Source organism: Labeo rohita, unplaced genomic scaffold (genome assembly GCF_022985175.1).
Source record: "Labeo rohita strain BAU-BD-2019 unplaced genomic scaffold, IGBB_LRoh.1.0 scaffold_98, whole genome shotgun sequence".
Classification (NCBI taxonomy): Eukaryota; Metazoa; Chordata; class Actinopteri; order Cypriniformes; family Cyprinidae; genus Labeo; species Labeo rohita.
Genome location: NW_026129942.1, coordinates 201,142 through 222,444, shown reverse-complemented (window position 1 = coordinate 222,444; position 21,303 = coordinate 201,142). Strand labels below are relative to the sequence as shown.

At 33.4% G+C, this 21,303-nt stretch overlaps 1 protein-coding gene across 4 annotated transcripts in view; it reads left to right on the top strand.

The window, feature by feature from the left end:
* The first annotated feature begins 1,193 nt into the window (after window positions 1-1,193).
* cacna1hb (calcium channel, voltage-dependent, T type, alpha 1H subunit b) overlaps window positions 1,194-21,303 on the top strand; it is a 98,509-nt gene continuing 78,399 nt past the window's right edge. The window contains exons 1-2 of one of the 4 annotated variants that reach the window (XM_051105394.1): window positions 1,194-1,410; window positions 3,526-3,836. In XM_051105394.1, coding sequence (XP_050961351.1) covers window positions 3,556-3,836 — 281 coding nt within the window. In that variant the 5' untranslated portion in view covers window positions 1,194-1,410; window positions 3,526-3,555. Of the gene's footprint in view, window positions 1,411-3,405; window positions 3,837-21,303 lie in introns of those variants that run through there. The other 3 variants (XM_051105397.1, XM_051105395.1, XM_051105396.1) reach the window with 3 other exon arrangements.

Sequence of the window (21,303 nt, the reverse complement as noted above, 5' to 3'; positions counted from 1 at the left end):
TGTTTGTAAGAACCAAATCCATCATTAAGGTTTTAACTTTAAACCATGGCTTCTGGCTAAAATACCAGTCCATAATCCATAATAACATTTCCTCCAGTGAAAAAGTCCATCTCTTGTTGTGCTCTCACATCAACATGTGTTTAGAACAGTTTGGACTGTTTTTGATTGTAAATCATGCTTGATATGTGATATTTCTCTCGTAATAGCCAGAAACAACAGTTTGAAGTTAAAAATATAATGGTGAATTTGTCTCTCACACACACACACACACATGTTATTGCTTCACAGGCGACATCTTAAATGATGGACTGAAGTGGTGTGGATTACGTGTGGGTTATCGTGATGTTTTTCTCAGCTGTTCGGTCTCTCATTCTCATCAAACTATAGTCTATATGAAAACTGCAGAGCTCTGTTTTGTAGGACACAGATTCAGCAATATGTTGAAATGACTTCTTGTTATAGCGCAATACACAAGATTTGTGAGTGTGCTAACTGATAAAAAAATGTCCCATTAATCTAAAAAAAAAATAAGGCTTCTCTTCTAGAACACCATCAAATGTGGAATAAAATGAATAATAATAAAATTTCTAATAATGTCCTTGACATATTGAAAAAAACAGAATATATGGTCCCATTTATATACCTAGGTGAATGTGTGGTTGTTCTTCCGACACCAAAACAAAGAAGTTAAGAATAATAGCTGATTGGAGACCCAGGACTGGCTGAAGATGTAATTTAAGGCAATCAAAGGTCAATCTTTGAAAGGTCAGAGGTGAGAGTGGACTAAAAGTCCTTTGGGAGGAGCTCATTAAGAGCAGCAGAGACAGTGATAATGATCAGAGATGACCATTTCTGAAGTAGAAAGGCTCAGGTCACCTAATACTGTATAAAGACACATAAGCTTATGAAACCTTGCCCTCGAAATAACACAAATGTGATCTTTAAGGCAAATTTATGCCGTCAGGGGATTGTGTGAAAGCAGCTAGAAATGTTTTGCCCGAATCTGGACCTGTTCCTGGGGGAATCCCTGTCCTCTACATCTCACTTTCTTCCGGAAGAAATAAATTGCGCTGCTGTGGACGACGCGCGTTTGTTCTGAACTGAGAGAGAGAGAAAGAAGAGAGAGAGCGAGAGAGAGCGCGCGAGAGACACAGAGCGCGTCACGCGTCCAGTAGAAACTTCAGGCTTCTGAGGCGATTGAGCCAAGACGCGCTGCGCTGACCCTCAAGCTTCTCACGGAGTATTATCACAAAAGGAGTTCCCCAAAACCAGATGTAACTGAGAGTTTTATGCATCGTACTTGTTTTTCGGATCCTTTCGTGAAGAAGGGACGTGATGGGACTAATTTTATGTGGGATTGGAAGCCGCAGTTGAGAGCATGAGCCAGAACGTGCTGTCATTTCACACACGGTAAGAAAACTACACTGTAAAAATGTTTGCTTCAATTTACTGTAAGACACTGGCAGTTGGGTTTGACAGAACTTTAGCGTATAAAATGCAGTGACGATGTTGCAAGCAGTACGGAATGGCATTTTTGTCTGACTGTATAATTTACAGTATCATTAAAATGATGTAATACTAATTCCACAAACTATTTATGCTGTTAAATCTGTTTGCTACTGGAAAATGTAATGATAATAACAAGGACAGGACAATGGAAGGCCACATATTGACTTTGATGTGTAATAATGATATAACATGGAAACAGATATGAGTGTTACACCGTCGGGGTAACACGTATGACATTAAAATTCTCATCAAAACATTAACAGAATAACATAAACTGAAACTCCAGTGGGCATAACTGTTAAAACACAAGAGACTAAACGAGCCTAAAATGAAATATAAACAAATATGACAATTTGCACAGGAATTCTGGGAATTCCCATAATTGTTCATACTTTTCAAACAGGAAAAGCACATTGTCAGTAGTATTTATAGATAAATGTAGGTTATTTCGTTTTATTTTATTAAACTTGTAAAATAATTGTTTACCGTAAAATTGTTTTAGCCTACAACCACAATATGTTATGTAACTTACCAGTTAACAGTGTTTACTGTAGCTTTTACACAGTTTTTTACTGTAAAATAACATCTATTGTCTTTAAAATTAGTATTTTCTATCATATATAGTAGGGTAATTTAATATAGTATTTTTGGATTCTTTTTGTGCTGAAATTACTGAAAGTTTTACTATTCATTCTAGATTTGTTGAACTTGTAAGACTAATGTTAGATAACAGGAAATAAAATAATGAAATTCAGTGAAACAAGACATGATAATCTCAAAATACATTCTCTGAAATGAGGTCTTAATATATATTTTTATCCTTTTTAAATGTCACCCTGGACCACAAAACCAGCCATAAGGGTCTTTTTATTTATTTTTTTTAATAAGCTTTACATTGATGTATGGTTTGTTAGGATAGGACAACTATTTGAAAATCTGGAATCTGAGGGTGCAAAAAAAAAACAAAAAAAATCAAAATATTGAGAAAATCGCCTTTAAAGTTGTCCAAATGAAGTTCTTAGCAATGCATATTACCAATCAAAAATTACGTTTTGATATATTTACAGTGGGAAATTTACAAAATATCTTCATGGAACATGATTTTTACTTAATACACTAATGATTTTTGGCATAAAAGAAAAATCGATAATTTTCACCCATACAATGTGCTCTTGGCACATAAGTTGCTACATGCAACTTATGACTGGTTTTTGTGGTCCAGGGTCACAAATGTTTATCTATTTATTTATTTTTTTTAGCTTTTATTTAACAAAGGACTATTTTTTTATTGACAGTTTATGCTCCAGCAGAGATTCCTGATGTAGAAAGTTTAATTTTTAATGAATACATTTCCAAGGATGTTTGCTTGTATATAGAAACCCTGTTCATTTCATGATTTTTCATTGACAGACATGTTTAAAAAAAATAGTTCATAAAATATAACCAAGCAACTCAGGATATGTTTATTTTTTCTCTTGCTCTATAACGCTGTCCAAACAGTCCAGTTTGTGCAATTTGTATTCCTCACACAGCACTAGGCCTTCATTCCAAAGTTTACATTTCTGAAGTTTCTACAATTAACAGTTTGGACTTAGATTACATTATAAGGCATGAAAGGTAATAATGATACTCCTGATGGAACAATAGTGTTGCCAGCACTTTCTGCATGGACATCTAAAAAACCTGCTGCAGGGAATAGACGTCAGTTTTGGCTCCACTCTAGTGATGGCCTTAATGGTAATGAACAGAGAGCGTGATTGATGTTCCTCTGACTTACCTTTTGATTAAAGGAACTTGCTATCTCTTAATAAGCCATAGTATTTTTAATATATTGGGGTATTTACACATTCAGCTGTGACTAACCCTTCTGTGGAACACAAAGTCAAGAGGGTTTGAAACACAGTAAGGGCGAGTAAATGATTTTTAGATGGTTCAGAGAAAGCTGAATGCATAATGTGCATAAGTACATTTTCTTAGGATGGAGGACTGGTATATGAGTGACGTTCCCATCAGCAGGGTCGCATTGCTGCCCACCATTCTATCATCATGACCACCGGTGAGGACACAGAACCATCCCTGTGGCCGGATCGGGCCCAAGCCAGCCTGACTGCACCGGTTCAGGCTGATGGCCCGTGCCTCGAGGAGGCAGAAGACCTGCCCGGTGGCCTTACTGGAAGTGGCGGAGCATCTTGGGAGTCCACTGGCAGCGTGGCAGAGGTGAAGGAGAATGTGCAGCTTCCATATCCGTCCCTTGCACCGGTGGTGTTCTTCTGGCTCCACCAGAGCACACGACCCCGCAGCTGGTGCCTTGCTCTTGTGTGCAGCCCATATCCTTTCTCGCTTATTTTCAGTTTAGGATTGTTTATTGGCTTGACAAAAATTGCATTTGCAGTGTTAGCTGTTATAATGAGACTAGTGCAAAACTTTGAAAAAAACCTGTGAAAATAACAATAATAAATAACGAGTAATATAGCAATTATTCAAAGTTTATACTTTTTGTTAGTTTAATGAATTGATAAAATAATATAAATAATTAAACAGACAGAAAAAGTGACAGAAGTAATCATATTCACTATATATTAACTACATATGAAATACTATATATCATTGTCAATATATAATCAAAAATGTGCAAATAGAGTACACAATAATGTAAAATAGAAATACTGCAAAGTTTCTATTCTTTATTTGCTTATTTACTAATTAAATTAAGAAAATAGTAACAAGTTACAAGCAAAAGTAATTTTAGTTCAAAATTAGCTGGAGCTTGAGAATAATCATATTCATTATTTATTAACTATGTAATATATACAATATATAATTATTGTGGATATATAGTCAAAAAATGTGCAAATAGTATATAAATTAAATATTAAAATAAATGACTATTAAAATACTGCAACGTTTATGCATTTTTGTTTATTAATTAAATTGATCAATAGAATAAAATAAAATAATTACTACATTTTGTTACAACAACATTAATTAGCTAGAAAAAAAACAAAATAATTACATTCTCTATATGATCTAAATATTATATACTATATTGTAGTCATCAATATATTGTTAAAAATCGTGCAAATAGAGTACACAATAAATAAAAATAAAATAAAAATACTGCAAAGTTTATACATTTTCATTGCTTATTTATTAAGTAAATTAATAAAATAATAAAATAAACTAAATAACCACTAGCCCTGTTTTGAATTTTCAGTTCAAAATTAGCCAGAAACAGCCTGAGAATAATCACATTCATTATATATTATATTTAATATATTATTAGTCAGTAAATGGTAAAATAACTGTGCAAATAGAATATACATTTAATATCAAATAAAGGAATATAAACTACTTTAAAGTTTATGTATTTTTTGTTTATTAATTAAATTAATAAATAAAATAATTACTACACCTTGTTACAACAATAAGTAATTTTCAGTTTCAAATTAGCTGGAAAATGCGCAGAAAATAATTACATTTTCTATATATTAACTAAATATTTTGTACTATGTACTATAAAAATGATTTTAAATGTTTTTAATTTATGAATTAACTCTAAAATAAAATAATTATACCTTCTTACAACAACAAAAGGAATTTTCATTTTCGTATTGGGTAGAAACAGCCCCTTAAAGCAACAATCATTGTTTGTTTTTACAGTATACAGTAATTAAACACTGACAATTAGACATGCTGTGCTGTTAGCACACCTCTCCCTCTCAGTCTTTATCTGGGTGGAGAACTGCTTTTGTTTCTGTCTCACTTATTCATTGTTGTCCCTCTCACTTGGTGATGTTCGCCGTGGCCGTGAGCCAGCCTCGCGCTGATGAATAATTGCTGCATGCAGCATGGTTTGTCCGTATTGTTCACCTGCTTCTCCCCTCTGTGCAATGAAAAAATCATCAAAATTATCATGTACCGCATTTTCTTAAGTTCTTAAGGGGCTTTGAGAGGTGAAGCAGCCTGTATGCGAAGAAAAACATTACGAGAGAATTCTTCATGTTGCGTCATAAATTCTATCCAGGGAGCTTTTCTTCTGCATAAAGTTATGACACAGAAAAATTATATTCATAACTCAAGTCTGTGCATATCTCACAAGGATTACCCTGGAAATTACTGGAGTAGTGTCACTCTGTCCCTTCAGTGACATTATTTGACTCGCAGCAGAGAAACAAAGCAATTTGGCCGTGTTACGTAACCGCTGGTCTTCCCCGTGAGTGAGTATTTGCGTCTCATGTCTCCTTTCATGCCCTTTGATGTTAACCATGAGACGTGAGAGCACAATTGTGTGTGATTTCGTGCACTTCCTAGGCTGTGAAGCAGTTGTCGATTTATTTTCTGAAGGGAACATCTTAAAAGGACACAGTGCTGAAGATGTGTGTACGGCTGTCGATGAAAATATTAAAGAGATAGTACACCCGAAAATGAAAATTCTGTCATCATTTAATCACCCTCAAATTGTTTCAAAACTGTTGAATATTTTCTGTTCCGATGAACACAAAATATGTATATTGAAGATTGTAATCAATCAGTTGATAGTCCCTATTGACTTCCATAGTATTTTTTCCATACTATGGGAGTCCATTAACTGTTACCCATTTTCTTCACATGAGGTTCTTTTATGTTCAACAAGAAACAGGTCTGGAACAACTAGAGGGTAAATAAATAAGGAAAAGTTTTTCAATTTTCATTTTCTTGGCGAACTCTCTCTTTGTGTGTTTGTAGGAGAATGCATAGATATATTTATATTTTCTGATTGAAAGTAATTGTTGTCAGATTCTGAGTCAGGTTGAGATGATGCTATGTGGTTGCTAAGTGATTATTTATTAGCCAATATCAAAGGGGTCTCTATGTCTTTGTTCTCACTGCACCGTAATCCGATCGTTAGGATTGACTGTCCACACTATCGTTTTAAAATGATGAGATCTACTCTGTTTGTTCAGACAGTGTAGTCAATGTCCAATCAATACCTACACTGTTTACTATATTAATGATGTAAGCTTCAACATGATACCTAGAGACTTTCTCGTACAGCAGCATAGATGAGCTGTCAGTGTGGAAATAGAGGACGGAGAACCGGACATTTCAACTCATCTCATGTATAATGTGAAAAGCATTTTACACATTTGTCCAAAAGTGCTGACTTTTTCGCTGTACTGGCTATATACAGTAGTAAATGATTCATAGTTTGCTAAGGAAGAGTGAAATCTCAACTTCTTGAAATCTGATATATCCATTCAGACTAAAACACATTACAAAGAAATCAGATTTTAATTCGATTTCAAGCCACATGTGCATGTAATTTGTAAACATGGGAATTAATTTGCGTTTGTACTCGGATCTGAACAGATCTGACAGATTTTTGCTGTTGTATGGCAGTCAATAAAATCAAAAGTCTGATGCATAGAGTTACTCATCAAGCCACTATTTTTTTAAAGAGACAGTTCACCTAAAAATCCAAAAATAATCATACAGGCTATCGCATTAACATTTATAGTATTTAATAAGTGTAAGCAAGAGAGTGCAAAACAGTTTCAGCTGCCTTGGTTTCTGAAGTATTTTGATGATACTTTTTTAAAGAGTTATAAGAGAGTTATGAATCACAACATTACAAATGATGATTTAAAGCAAACATGTATTTGAAAATTAGACAAAAAAGTCATCATATCAAATGGCTTAATCAAATTAAAAATGCTAAAGAAATATAAAACTATTGTTTTGAAGATGTTTGTTTTATATAGGCAATGTCATATGAGTAGCAGTGTGATTTGGCTGTATATTGGCACTGCTATGATTTGGCTGTAGATAATCACCGTGTGCCGATATGCAGCCATATCGGACAGCTACAAGTGTGATATTCCTCATTCCTCAGCTCAGTCTCATTTTCGCAATAAAACATTAGTTTGAATGTCCGCTAAGGAAAGCGATATCTTTGTCATAGTATCCTTTCATCTGTTAATGGTGATTTCCGATGACAGCGCTGCTCAGTGCTCAGTGCATTTGTTGACTGCGTCTTACAAGGTGTTGTTGAAAGTAAAAATAACTTCCTTGTTTACAACCCTGTTTGAGTCACTTTCAGTATAAAAGTCTTTACTGTTGACTCACTCCTGGGTCATGTAATGGAATAATGTCACTAAAATCACCATCACAAACACACACCGTTTCTCAATACTAAACTGTATTATTAAATACTACTATTTATATAAAATATTATTTATTGAATAACAATATTTAATAAACAACAACAACAGCCATCATAAAAGTTGCTAGGCAGTTCAGTCCAAAAGTACAAAGGTAGCACTCTGATATACAGCATTAAAGTTACATAATATAACATGATGAGATTTTGCCCTCAGCCAAAACTATAAACAAATAATAGACTAATGAGACCAAAGTCTGCCCGTTAGATTTACCCAAAATAAATTATAAGTCATGTTTAACCACTATAGAGACATTAGAGCCAGCAGCAAATTTCAGAAGAACCTGGCCAGAGGTAAGGCTGCTCTCAGCAGGTTCATGAGTGCTTAACGGCTGCTGACACCTTGGAGCTCGCATTTCTGAAAACACTGAAGCAAACAGACATTATCTTTATTAACAAACTGCATATTTGAAGTCTAAACAAGTACATTCTCGCCTAAACTACATTCCGTGACACAAAAACAGTATTATTTATAAAATTATAGTAGATTTGGACGGTCACCATGACATTCGCTGTGAGATACATGCAAGCAGAGTGATACAAATGGTGAAATAGTTAAAGTTCTGTTATCACTAGAATATTGCACTCATTTCAGCCAATCAGATTTGAGGACCAGAAAGAACTGCTGTATACATAGAAACAATATATATTTTTTATTGCAAAATATGCATGAAAATGCACTAATATTTAAGTTGTTTAAAAGCATAAGGAAAACTATTTCATTTGCAGTGCTTCAACAGTGTTGGCAGGCGCAAAACAGTTCTTGTTGTGTGATTTTCTTGCTGCAGTTCTCTGACTGGTGGTGATTTTTTTTTGCAGAATCATGGGTAATGTAGTTTTCCAACAGGAATTCTGTTGTTAAACATGATTATTTCAAAAACAACTTAAAATGTACACAGATGGCTTCAAGAAAAACATATGCCATTGATTAAAAACCTCAACGCTCACAGTATATTTTTAACAGTTTGTAAGTTCGTTAAAAATCAATTCTCCTATGGAGAAAATGAGTTGGATTTTGGCTTCTGCAACCTGACTGTTACGCTCTATAGAATTTGTGATGTATGTTGTTAAAAAGTCCTGCTAATTATTGGAGACCACTGTCCCTAACAAAGAAAAACCTCACATCCAACTGAGCTTTGATTAGCACATCTGTCTCTCAGCCCACAATAAACATCACAGTAAACATTCATAATCTGAGAAAGCAAACATTTACTATGGGATATTGGATTAAACACATATGCATGCAGATATGTACGTGTACTTAATCTCAAGATGACCAGCATATCACACAATGTGTGACATTGTGAGCTTCCAGTGTTATTTTTGACAGGTTTTAATTGTTTTATCCCATATGTGGGGGGTTATACGTGTTAATTGAAACCTGGATTCCTGTGTGCATATGTGTGTTTTATTCCTTAATTGCAAGGAGATTCCCGGGGGAAACCCGAATACCCTTAATTGGAAATAACAAGCCAGAGCTCGCCAATACCTGTGTGTATGTGTGCGACTGTATGTCCATGAGGATAACAGAGACGTTGAGAAAGTGAGGGAATGTCAGATGATGACATTATGTTCTAGGGAGATATGACGGCATTTATATGTCAAGTGTACATGCATAAATATATATATATATATATACACACACACAGACACAGTCCCCAAGAAAACTCTTAATGACACTGGTGCAAAAACTTCACTGATTGGCGATCTCCATGGCTACTGTCACTAATGAATCTCCGGGGTTACAGGTGCTTGTCATCGCTGTCAGGGTAACGGTACTGGTTTCCAAGACAACAGGAGTCACTAATGTAAGCTCAAGAGTTCATCCGCCTTAGACCGAGAGAGATGGGAGAGGAAGTGATGAAGTCAGAAAAGAAAACTGACAAAGAATGCGAAAGGGAGAAAGTCAATAATTCAAGACAATTATAATGCTTGAAGCATTTCTATTTGTATACAACACTTTACTTGTTATAAATATATAAATTATATAAAAGCTAATTTTGCCGATTAATATTGACTTCTACAGCATTAAAATAATCGGTGTAATTAATGTATCATCAGTTTTTTCCTGAGGCTACGATGGCTAGTGTCATATGCTCATGCAAACTCAGCTCAGAGGATGCCCATAAAAAATATAGATAACATGTTTTAAGTAGTAATTACTTATTTAACATGAAATTTGATGCATAAAATACATTATGAAGTAAAAAAAAAAAAAACAGACAGCTTTCACTAAACAGGAGAGCAAATAGTAATTACAGAGAGCTTTTTTCTCATTAATAAAAGCAAACAAAAGACATTTATAATTATGAGTTTATGTGAGATTTATTGGAATTAAAAGATGTTCTGTAATATTGTTAATGATCAATAAAAACAGTACTCTTTGCTTATTAAATGTTAAAAAATTATTTAAATATATTGTCCAGTGGCTACGTTAGGTTTGAAATCTTAAAAAGGTCTACATTTGAAATGAAGGCCTTAAAATGGTCCTAAATGAGAGCAGAAAGTCTTAACTTCTTGAAGTCATGGCATTAAAATGATTATTTCTCAGGATTTTGGTCTTGGTTTCCAATACAAAATATCTAAACATCCTTAAATCAAGATACAATTATAATGGAAAGTGAATATACACTATATTGTCAAAAGTATTGGGACACCCCCTTCTAATGAACAGGTTTGACTACACTCTTAAAAATAAAGGTGCTTCATGATGACATAGAAGAACCTTTTTTGTCTAAATGGTTCCATAAAGAACCTTTAACATGTGAAGAACCTTTCTGTTTCACAAAAGGTTCTTTGTGGCGAAAGAAGGTTTTTCAGATCATAAAAAGGTAAGAAAGAGATGGTTCTTTAAAGAACCTTTGACTGAATGGTTCTTTGTGGAACCAAAAATGGTTCTTCTATGGCACTTTTTAAAGCACCTTTATTTTGACTTATATGATTAAGCATATAATGATATTCTAGGGAATTGTGTGTTTCCAATTTTATAACAAAAGTTTGGACAGAACCCTTTTCATTCCTAACATGACAGTGCATCTGTGTATAAAGGCAAGGTTCAAAAAGAAATGATTGATTCAGTCAGTGTGGAAGAACTTGACAGGTCTGCAGAAAGCAAAGTCCTAATCCCAGCTGAACACCTCTGGTGTGACTTTAAATGCAGACCTTGAGCCAAAAACTCACCACCGAACATTAATGGCTATGGGTACATAGGGGTACAGTCATTTTAGACACTGCCAAAACTGTTGCAACAGAGATGGAAATAAAATTTTAGAATTATGTTTCCATCTTTGTTGCCACAGTTTTGGAAGTGCCTTTTTCTGTTTTAAAGAAGGGGGTGTCCCAATACTTTTGTCATTATACTATATGTACAAGTCATTGGTGTAAGGTGATGAGTTTTTGGCTCAACGTCTGCATTTAAAGTCACACAAGAGGTGTTCAGCTGGGATTAGGGCTTTGCTTTCTGCAGACCTGTCAAGTTCTTCTACACTGACTGAATTAATAAATTCTTTTTGAACCTTGCCTTATATACAGATGGATTGTCATGTTAAAATAGAAAAGGGTCCTGTCCAAACTGTAGAAGCACACAATTACCTAGAATATCATTCTATGCTTAAATATTAAGATTTGTACTCATGGAAACGACTGAAGTTGTCAAACCTGTTTATTAGAAGGAGGTGTTGGCAATATAGTGTATGAAGTGTTGTTTTCTGAGAAACTTAATCAATATTCTATTTATTAAAGCCAAGTATGAATCTCATCTACTGTTTTAAATCATTTTACATTTATTTCAAAATAATAACTCAAGGCAGTAAAAATTTAAACAATACATATATATATATTATTTGTGAACTTATGTTCAGCTAGACTTTTTAAAAGTTAACTTTTAACTATTTTTTACATTTTCAGATCGTCAGTCATCAAAGCTTGGTAAATATTGGTCACAGACACAAAGATTTACTTTTACAAGTTCACCTTCCCATCCAGTCCTGATGGTAAAAAGGGGTCATTGGATGCAAAGTTCACTTTTACATGTTGTTTGAACATTAATGTGTGTTGGCAGTGCATGTACAAATCTACCCTATAACGATAAAAATCCATGCAGTGGTTTTTAATTAATCTGTAAAAATAATATCCCACGATAGTTGAATGACATGAGCGTCTTACCTCAGACCCGCCTTAAATCAGCTGTAACAGTCTGACCTCCATTGTTTCGATGCCGGAGCAGGGATGTAAGTTAGACAAGAATATCTCAGATTGAGCGATTGAGGTGTTGTGTTGCTGGATGTAATGATGAACATAGTGGTCGTCATTTACTCCGGACATCTGAGCCGCTGAAGATGCAATGGATTACGTTTGTTTGTGAAGGGATTGCGCCTCCCGATCTACATATATCCGTCTATGTTTGTGCGAATCATTCATGATCCAGCTTCACTTACAGCAGAAGTGAGTATAAGGGTTTTTTATGAATCTTTGCGATCGCCTTTACCTGCTAGTTAGCAAGGTATTGTTGTACTAAACGCGGCTAAATGCGACTAAAGTAAACAGGCTTGTCACTCCACAGAGAGAAGAGAGGGGCGGGGCAAGCGGAGCTCATTAACATTTAAAGCAACCTCGACCAGGATGATTTTTGCAGAGCTGATTTTGGCAAGGTAAAAAGGGTGTTGTTTACACTACCATTGAGAATGTGTAACCAAAGTATATTATAGACTTTTTATTAAGACCCTAAAGAATCATATCAACTTGTGGAAAATGGGCATCCGATGACCCCTTTAATGGTAAGCGAACTTGGCTTGCTGACAACAATGGAGGCTCAAACCCGAGGCTCGGCTTGAGCTGAGAGTTTAAAACCCCCACTGTGGTAATACCTAGAGGAAGAATAACAGAAATAGAGGAGGAGATGGGGAGGTGGAGGGATGCCGGAGGAATTGACGCTAGGAACCTGCAATGAGTGCTGCTTATATAGGCTCGTAATGATGATTGACAGGCCTGAATCATTAGGCTCCTCCGGAACCTACGTTTGGAACTTGATTTAAATTTCTCCAAGCTGATTACTCACTAAAAACTCACACAGATCATGTTTTCAGGCCATTTAAGTCTTATTTTAATATAACAAACGGTTATATCCAAGTGTGTGAGTTCAATGGACGCTCACCGCACGCTTTAGGGGGTCTGTTAAAACTCAATGGGCTCAGGGGAGGCGAGAGAGACATGGGTTCCTGCTGTAACCTTGCCTGCTGGTGTCATTGTTGTACAGTTTTTCTTTAGAAAAACAAGTGATTTATATACTTTTTAATGTTATATTTTGTAATACTGGAGTTGTTTTATTTTTGTAGTACAATTTTTTTTCTCATCCAATATTTTGCTTGCTTTGTCTCCTTGGAGGAAACACCCATAGAGTTCTTGAAGGTCAACCCTATACAAATAAAAATATCTTAAAAGAGAAAATAAAGAACTGAATGCAATATGTGACCCTGGGCCACAAAACCAGTCTTAAGTAGCAATAGTCCAAAATACATTGTATTGTACAGGGTCAAAATTATTAATTGTTATTTTATGAAAAATCATTAGGATATTAAGTAAAGATCATGTTCCATGAAGATATTTTGTACATTTCCTACCATTAATATATCAAAATGTTTGATTAGTAATATGCATTGCTAAGAACTTTATTTGGACAATTTTAAAGGCGATTTTCTCAATATTTTTTTTGCACACTCAGATTCCAGATTTTCAAATAGTTGTATCTCAGCCAAATATTGTCCTATCCTAACAAACCATACATCAGTGGAACGCCTTTTTATTTCAGCTTTGATAAGGGACTGGTTTTGTGGATCACATATGTCGTATGACACATGATGCACCAGTAGATCCAAACGCCTAGAATCTTTTTTGATTATTTAAAGTAGTTTCTGTCCAGTGAGCCACAGGGAAAATCACTCTGTGTCTCTTGACAGACAGATTTGTGTTGTTTGGTGATGTAACGCCCTTGTCAGCTAGCATCAGTCCAGCCTGAACACACCCAGACTACAGACGGGGGCTTGTTTTATGAACGCGCGTGTATCTTTCTGCGATATTTATGTTTACGATCTGACAGTCGCTGCAGCCTGTGTACTTCCTGAGATATAAATTGCTGAATACATGCAGACAACATCACAGGAAAAAATCAGGATGTACTCGTACACTTCACAACACACACACAGTTTAACTTCTTTTGTCAGCAGGAAGGGGATGGTTGCTACGGTAACGTCACCATGGGTATGCCCTGTTTGAGTATTGTGTCAGTACCTTGCCACACTCGCACACGAGCGCAAACACTGACCCAGCAAGAGACGCGGACAGTGAGGCTGAATATGAAGCCCTTGGCGACATTAGCTGCGCGCTGCCACTCTCGCTCCTAAATAAATAAATACATAAAACAAGCTCTTGTTAATATGTAACAAAGAGGCTTGCTACTGTGACGCTGGTGTGTAATTTGCACTTTTAACTCACTTGGACACCCTTCGTAGCACTTAAAAAGAAATCATTTCAGTTTTTCAGTCAGCTTAATTGTGTACAATTTACATTAATCACGCAAAACGATCTACTGACAGGATTTTATAATGACGATGTGGTGTTATTAGGGTCTTAAAGAATTCATTACCTCGTTTGCTTTCAGAGTTTGTGGTCACAACGCAGACTGATTTATATACAGTCTTACCCAGGTCAGTAAATTGGGTGATTTTCCAGGTCTTTGGCTTGGTAAACAACATGCACATTTTCTGTCTACAAATAGTTTTGGTGGATTTAAGAAAATAATATGTAAAGAGGTGTTTGATGTACATCTGGCTGTCATTAAACTGCATGAAATGTCTTTTGGCAATTTATTAACCATTGAAAAGTCTACACATCAAATATTTTCTGTTTATTAGGATTTCTATTTTGCATAAAAACTTACCCTTAAAGCAAGCAAGTCCCTGCTAAGCTTCATAAACAGCAGATGGGGTGCAATAATTATGACTAAAATATGCATTTTGCTGAAAGATTTTGCATCCAAAAGTTGGAGCAAACTTCAAATCTTCAAATCTCATCTCATTTACAAACTAGCACTATAAACTGCAGTACAAAGAGTTTGTTGCAGTCATAGAGCCATAGTTTGTTCAATAAACCATGTCTTAATAAAAAAGATTTTATTGGCAATTTCATTTTTTTCCCCTGCTGTACTGAAAATGTACCAAAGCGTGACCAAATCATCATTTCTGTGTATTGTCACACCCGTAGTATATAACTTGTTCGACACAAGAGCTCCCTGCTGTTTTCTCCAAATTAAAAGCTTGATGATTTAACATTTGAACACGAACAAATTAAGACTATAAATAATAGTATTATGATTTTATAGCTGCTCTATTATTACAGTAAAATTAATATATAATCACAATTTTGGCTAAATTATCCAGCCCTACAAAAAAGTGCAGCAAACCTGCAAAAAAAAAAAAAATAAAAAAATAAAACATTTTTAATGGCAATCACAATTTTTATCAGAAAAAACACAATTACTCCTCTAATTAGTTATTATAGAAAAATAAAAATTGACCTCAAAATTATGCTGTTTTTTTTTTAGGATTTCCACCTGGCAGGCAATAACTTGCACTGAAAATAAAATAAAATAACAAAAAAAATAATTATTATAGACAAATTAATATATAAATGACAATTTTTCCTAAATTATACAGCCTTACAAAAAAGTACAGCAAAAATGGAGCTTAAAAAAAAAAAAAAAAAAAAAAAAAAAAAACATTTTTAATGGCAATCTTTTTGTCTGAAAAAAAAAAATCTCATTCCTCTAATTAGTTATTATGGAAAAATAAAATTATGTTCCAATTATACCTCTAATTATGCTACTTTTTGAGGACTTTCACCTGGCAGGCAATAACTTAAACCAAAAATAAAATAAAATAATAAAATAAATTCATATTGTTATTATAGTGAAATTAATATATAATCACAATTTTGTCTAAATTATCCAGCCCTACAAAAAAAGTACAGCAAACCTGGAGCTTAAAAAAAAAGAATGACAATCACAGTTTTTATCAGAAAAACACAATTACTCCCCTAATTAGTTATTATGGAAAATAAAAATTGACCTCAAATTATGCTTTTGAGGATTTAAAAAAATATATATAAAATAAAATAATAATAATTATTATTATAGTCAAATTAATATATAATCACAGTTTTGTCTAAATTATTTAGCTCTACAAAAATAGTACAGCAAATGTATGGAAAAATACAAATTGTCCTCAAATTATGCTGCTTTTTGTGGATTGTCACACGGCAGGCAATAACTTGCACTGAAAATAAAATAAAATAAAGTAAAATAAAATAAATATTAGTGACAAATAAATATATAATCACAATTCTGTCTAAATTACCCAGCCCTACAAAAAAGTACAGCTAAATAGTAAAAAAGCTAAAATAAATTAAAAAATAAAATAGGATTTATAATGACACAATGTCCACTTAGAAATAGTAGTACCAAAGAAATGCTGTTAAGTAAAACATTGAAATATTGAACATTTAGAAAGACTGAAATCGAATTTTATTGTAAAACATACTCCAAGTCATTTTATTTATTTATTTAGAACAAACCCAGACCCATTCAATGATCCACAATTCGGCATTGTAAAATGTCAAATACATTTTTTTCAAAGGATAAGGAAAGTCATAGGGGTTTATACCTGTTATGTCAGAGTGTTCATTTCTGGTGAACTATTCCTTTAAAAGCAGAGGCCAACTTGTACATATACATAGAAACAGGTGAAAACTGTGTTTTTCTACTAAAAGCTGTAGAAATCCCAAGAGAGCGGCCGATAATCACTAACTCATGTACCAAGCGCGTAGCCCCCAAGGGCCCTTCTCTGTTGGTGATGCCAGTGAGAGTGCTGACAGATTCCTGTGAGGTGAAACGGGTGTATCGGCGTGTTCGTGTGTGTGTGTTTGTGCGGGTGGGTGGACATAAGAGTTAGTGAGGAGGAAGCAGGGGGTTTGTGCTATATTACAGCACTATCTGTGGACTCTCTTCGGGATCAACCCTTCCTTGGAAAGCACCTGGTTGCCAGGCAACAAATGAGCTAAGACCCCACTCCATCCCCAAAGCCTCTGCCACGTTTGATTGGCTGACTCAGCATTTTGGAGGAGGGGCTTATAGTTTATAACAGAGAACAGTTTGATATCATTTCATTTTGAATGTTTTCCATCCAACATTTGATTTCAGTTGCCAACTCGTAATCCGAACAGGCAGGGCCGAGTCAGTGTGATGTCGGTGAGGGCAAGTTAGGCTTCATTTCCCTGCGTTCTGCCTCTATCACCTTGCGTTTCATCAATCACCTCTAAAGAACTGCAACACGCTGCCGGCACGGTTCCCCGTCTCCCTCCGCTCGCTCTGTCCATGTGTTCTCCATGCCTTTCTGTTCTTCTTTGTCTCTAGGGCTCATCCCAAAGCAGCATCATAAGCCATCGTGGGCTTAATGGTTTATAGAGAGGTTTTAATCTAATAGCTGATGTGTTAGTCCAATCGGGATAGCTGCAGTTTAATGGAATGATGTCTGATAATTACAGACTTCAGCTAATTCGCCATTACGCCTGAAATATTAGTTTTATGCTAAATTAGAGTAAATTGAATGCGTAATTGTTTTTGTCCGCATGCGTGCTGATGAGTTGGAGTTGTAATGTATGTGTGTGTGTTTTTATGGAGTTTAATTGATGCTACAAAAGCACTATGGCGGAAAAACTGTAGCTCATTGAAAACCAAATAAAAAGGAGGTTGTTTTTAATGTCTCGAATGCGGATGTCGCAGCACCACCCAGTGAATATTTCTTATTAGACCAAAATGTATTTAGCAAGGCTAAGTCAACTGAATAAAAGTCTTTAATCAAACTAAGTTCATGATACTGATATCTTATAATTTCTGGCTAATAATAATTAAATTTTAATGTTGTATTTCATGTTGTATTGTATTCTAAAGAGAATTAACACGTAAAAAAAAAGAAATTATATATGTATATTTATATGTATAATTATAAAATAAAATAAAAAATAAAATAAAATTATATATATATATATATATATATATATAATCTCTAAAAACACTAATAATTAATTATTTAATATCCATAACATTGTTAAATGTAATTTTTAGAAAATCTCTTCATACTATATGTCATAATGTGGTGATTATTTTTGTATTAGTTTATATTAAAATTGTCTTTAGAATAAAATATAACAATGAAAATTAAACAATCTGTCAGAATTATTCACTTTTTCTTATTTGTTTGTTTCTGCATTATTAAAATCCTGTTAAAAAATAGAGAGAGTGAGTAAATTCTGGCTGGTAATTATTTTATTTTCATTGTTATATTTTATTCTAAAGAGATTTTTAGTATAAAATAAAATAGAAATAATTACTACATTATAAGGGCATTGTAAATATGCATTGTAAATATGCTTGTAATTATTTTATGTTCATGTTATATTTCATGTTATATTTTATTATTATAAAAAAATAAAAATGCAGAACAATATTATATTATATCATATTATATTATATTATATTATTATGCATTATTAAAATTCTGCATTAAAAATATAGAAAGTGAGACAATTCTGATAATGATAATAATTTACTTTCATTGTTATATTTTATTCTAAAGTCAATTTCAATATATACTAAAACAGAAATAATCACTACATTATAATGTACAGTATGAAGAGATTTTCTAAAAATTACGTTTATCAATGATATTGCTAAATATTTAAAATAAAAAATTAGTGTTTTTTGGGATTATTTTCAAGTGAGCATTATATATGTTTATAATTATTTTATTTTCATGTTATATGTCGTGCTAATTAAATTGACAGTACATGATACTGATATTTTTTAAAATCTGGCCAATAATAATAATATTATTTTCATTTTATATTTCATGTTATATTTTATTATTCTAAAGAGAATTTTAATAATGCAGAAATAAAATTATATTGTATTGTATTATATTATATTATATTTTTATTAAAATTCTGTGTTAAAAATATAGACAGTAGAAAATTCTGGCTGATAATTATATTTTATATAACATTTTCATGGTTATATTTTATTGTATTTTATTCTATAAAATTGTCTATAAGAACAACTAAAACAGAAACAATTACATCTAACAATGTTATTGTCATTAAATATATTAAATTATATTAAATATTAAATTATTAGTAGTTTTTAGTAGTTTTAATTTTAATTCCAAGTGAGCATTAATGACGACAAAGGATGCACTATTGAGTATCCAATACTGCCTGATACTGACTAAAAAAATCTGAAATATTGGCTGAAATCCATTATGGTACTGTTATTCAGTAGATATCAATATTTTGCTAAGGAACACCCCATAATTAGGATAATATAAGACATTAAATTATTGCAGTGGACTTGAATTAGTTTGATGGTTGGAAAAGCCCTTGTTTACTTTAGAGCGCACACAATCTGCCAGATGTCTTTCTGCGTCTATTCATCGCTCTATTTCCTCCCCCCAGTCTTTCACTCTCTATTTCTCTCCTCCTTTTCGCTCTTTCTCTCTGCCTTGTTCGGATCGATCACTCTCCAGTTTCTCGACCTGTCACGGATCAATAACTCCACACTCCTCTGCTTTGCTTTGTCTGACCGCATTAGACAGACCGCTGCTGACTCTCCAGTGCCCATTTGAGGCTTTGCGCGCTGTCATTTTGGTTAATTGTGATTAACTGTCAATTTATTATAATTTCACAGGTTGGACTTTTGTTTTAGGTGCCTGCTCTTCCTTCCTTTTCAAGCATTTGATCATAGCCTAGATTATAGTTATTGTGCATCTTTAATGCCTGTAAAGATAAAATGACCATTAATTCTCTTTTATCTGATATGCTGAAATCATGTTTTCTTTAATATACACATTTAAACAAAACAACAAGATATTGGTTTATTATAATGAACGCGCACAATGAAAATTCACAAAAATAAGTTTGTTAAAATAAATTAGACATACACATTCTTATTATCAGCACATATTCAGTTTTTAAACACGGTCATTATTTTATCAGATGATATTGGATATTTAATTGTGCTTGCTTGTTTGTCCTATTTTGCATTTGGATTACTGCAGTGCTCACTTTTTATTTATTTATATGTTTGTTTGTCTGTATAGCTTTGCAGAAGAGGAAATTAGGAGTAGTTTGTCAGTGATGACTATGTCAAGGTGACTTTAAATTGCATATTTTCATTAGCAGTGTTCAATGCAATCTTTTTACCAAATCTTGAAGTCAATATCTATTTTTCATACTGTAGATAAGAATGTTGTGATGCCTTAATTCATGAAATATACTTTTGCATTTATTTATTAACAAGATTTATTTTTTTCATATTATCCATTTATCAGTTGTAGGCCGAAATGTCTTCTTGTAATGTTTTGTGCTAGATAACGAAAGAAAAAACATAACATTGTGAAAAAAAAACATTGTGACTTTATTTCTCACAATTCTGACTTTATGACTCACCATTGCGAGTTTATATCATGCAATTTTTGAAAAAAGTCAGATTTGCAAGTTTATATCTTGCAATTCTGACTTATAACTCGCAATCACGAGTTTATATCACGTAATTCTGACTTACTTTCTCAGAATTGCAAGTTTATATCACACAATTCTGAGTAAAAGGTCAAATTTGCGAGTTTATATCTCACAATTATGATTTTATCTCAGAATTGTGATTTTATTTTTCAGAATTGACTATTTCTCAGAATTGCATGTTTGTGTCTTACAATTATGACTTTATAACTCGCAATTGTGAGTTTATATCACACAATTCTGACTTTATTTTATTTTATTTATTTTATTTTATTTTATTTCTCAAAATTGTGACTTTATTTCTCAGAATTGGGAGTTTGTCTCACAATTCTGACTTTATTACTCGCAATTGCAAGTTTATATCACACATTTCTGAAAAAAAAGTCCGATTTGCGAGTTTATATTTTGCAATTCTGACCTTTTCTTAGAACTGCAACTTTATTTCTCTAATTCTGCCTTTATAACTCACCAATGCAAGTTTATATCATGCAATTTTGCGAAAAAAAGTCAGATTTGCAAGTTTATATCACACAATTCTGACTTAATTTCTCAGAATTATGACTTTATTTTTCAGAACTGGGAGATTGTCTCACAATTCTGACTTTATTACTCGCAATTGCAAGTTTATATCACGCAATTATGAGAAAAAAAAGTCACATGATTTGTGAGTTTATATCTTGCAGTTCTAACCTTTTCTCAGAACTGAGACTTTATTTCTCAGAATTGCGAGTTCATCTCGCAATTCTGCTATTATAGCTCCCCATTGCGAGTTTATATCATGTAATTTTGAGGAAAAAAGTCTGATTTGCACGTTTATATTACACAGTTCTGAGAAAAAGGTCAAATTTGCGAGTTTATACCTCACAATTATGATTTTATCATATAATTCGCACGTTATAATTTGCAATTATGAGTTTGTATCACGTAAGAAAAAGTCTCTCTATTTCTCAACTCAGAATTTACTTTATTTCTCA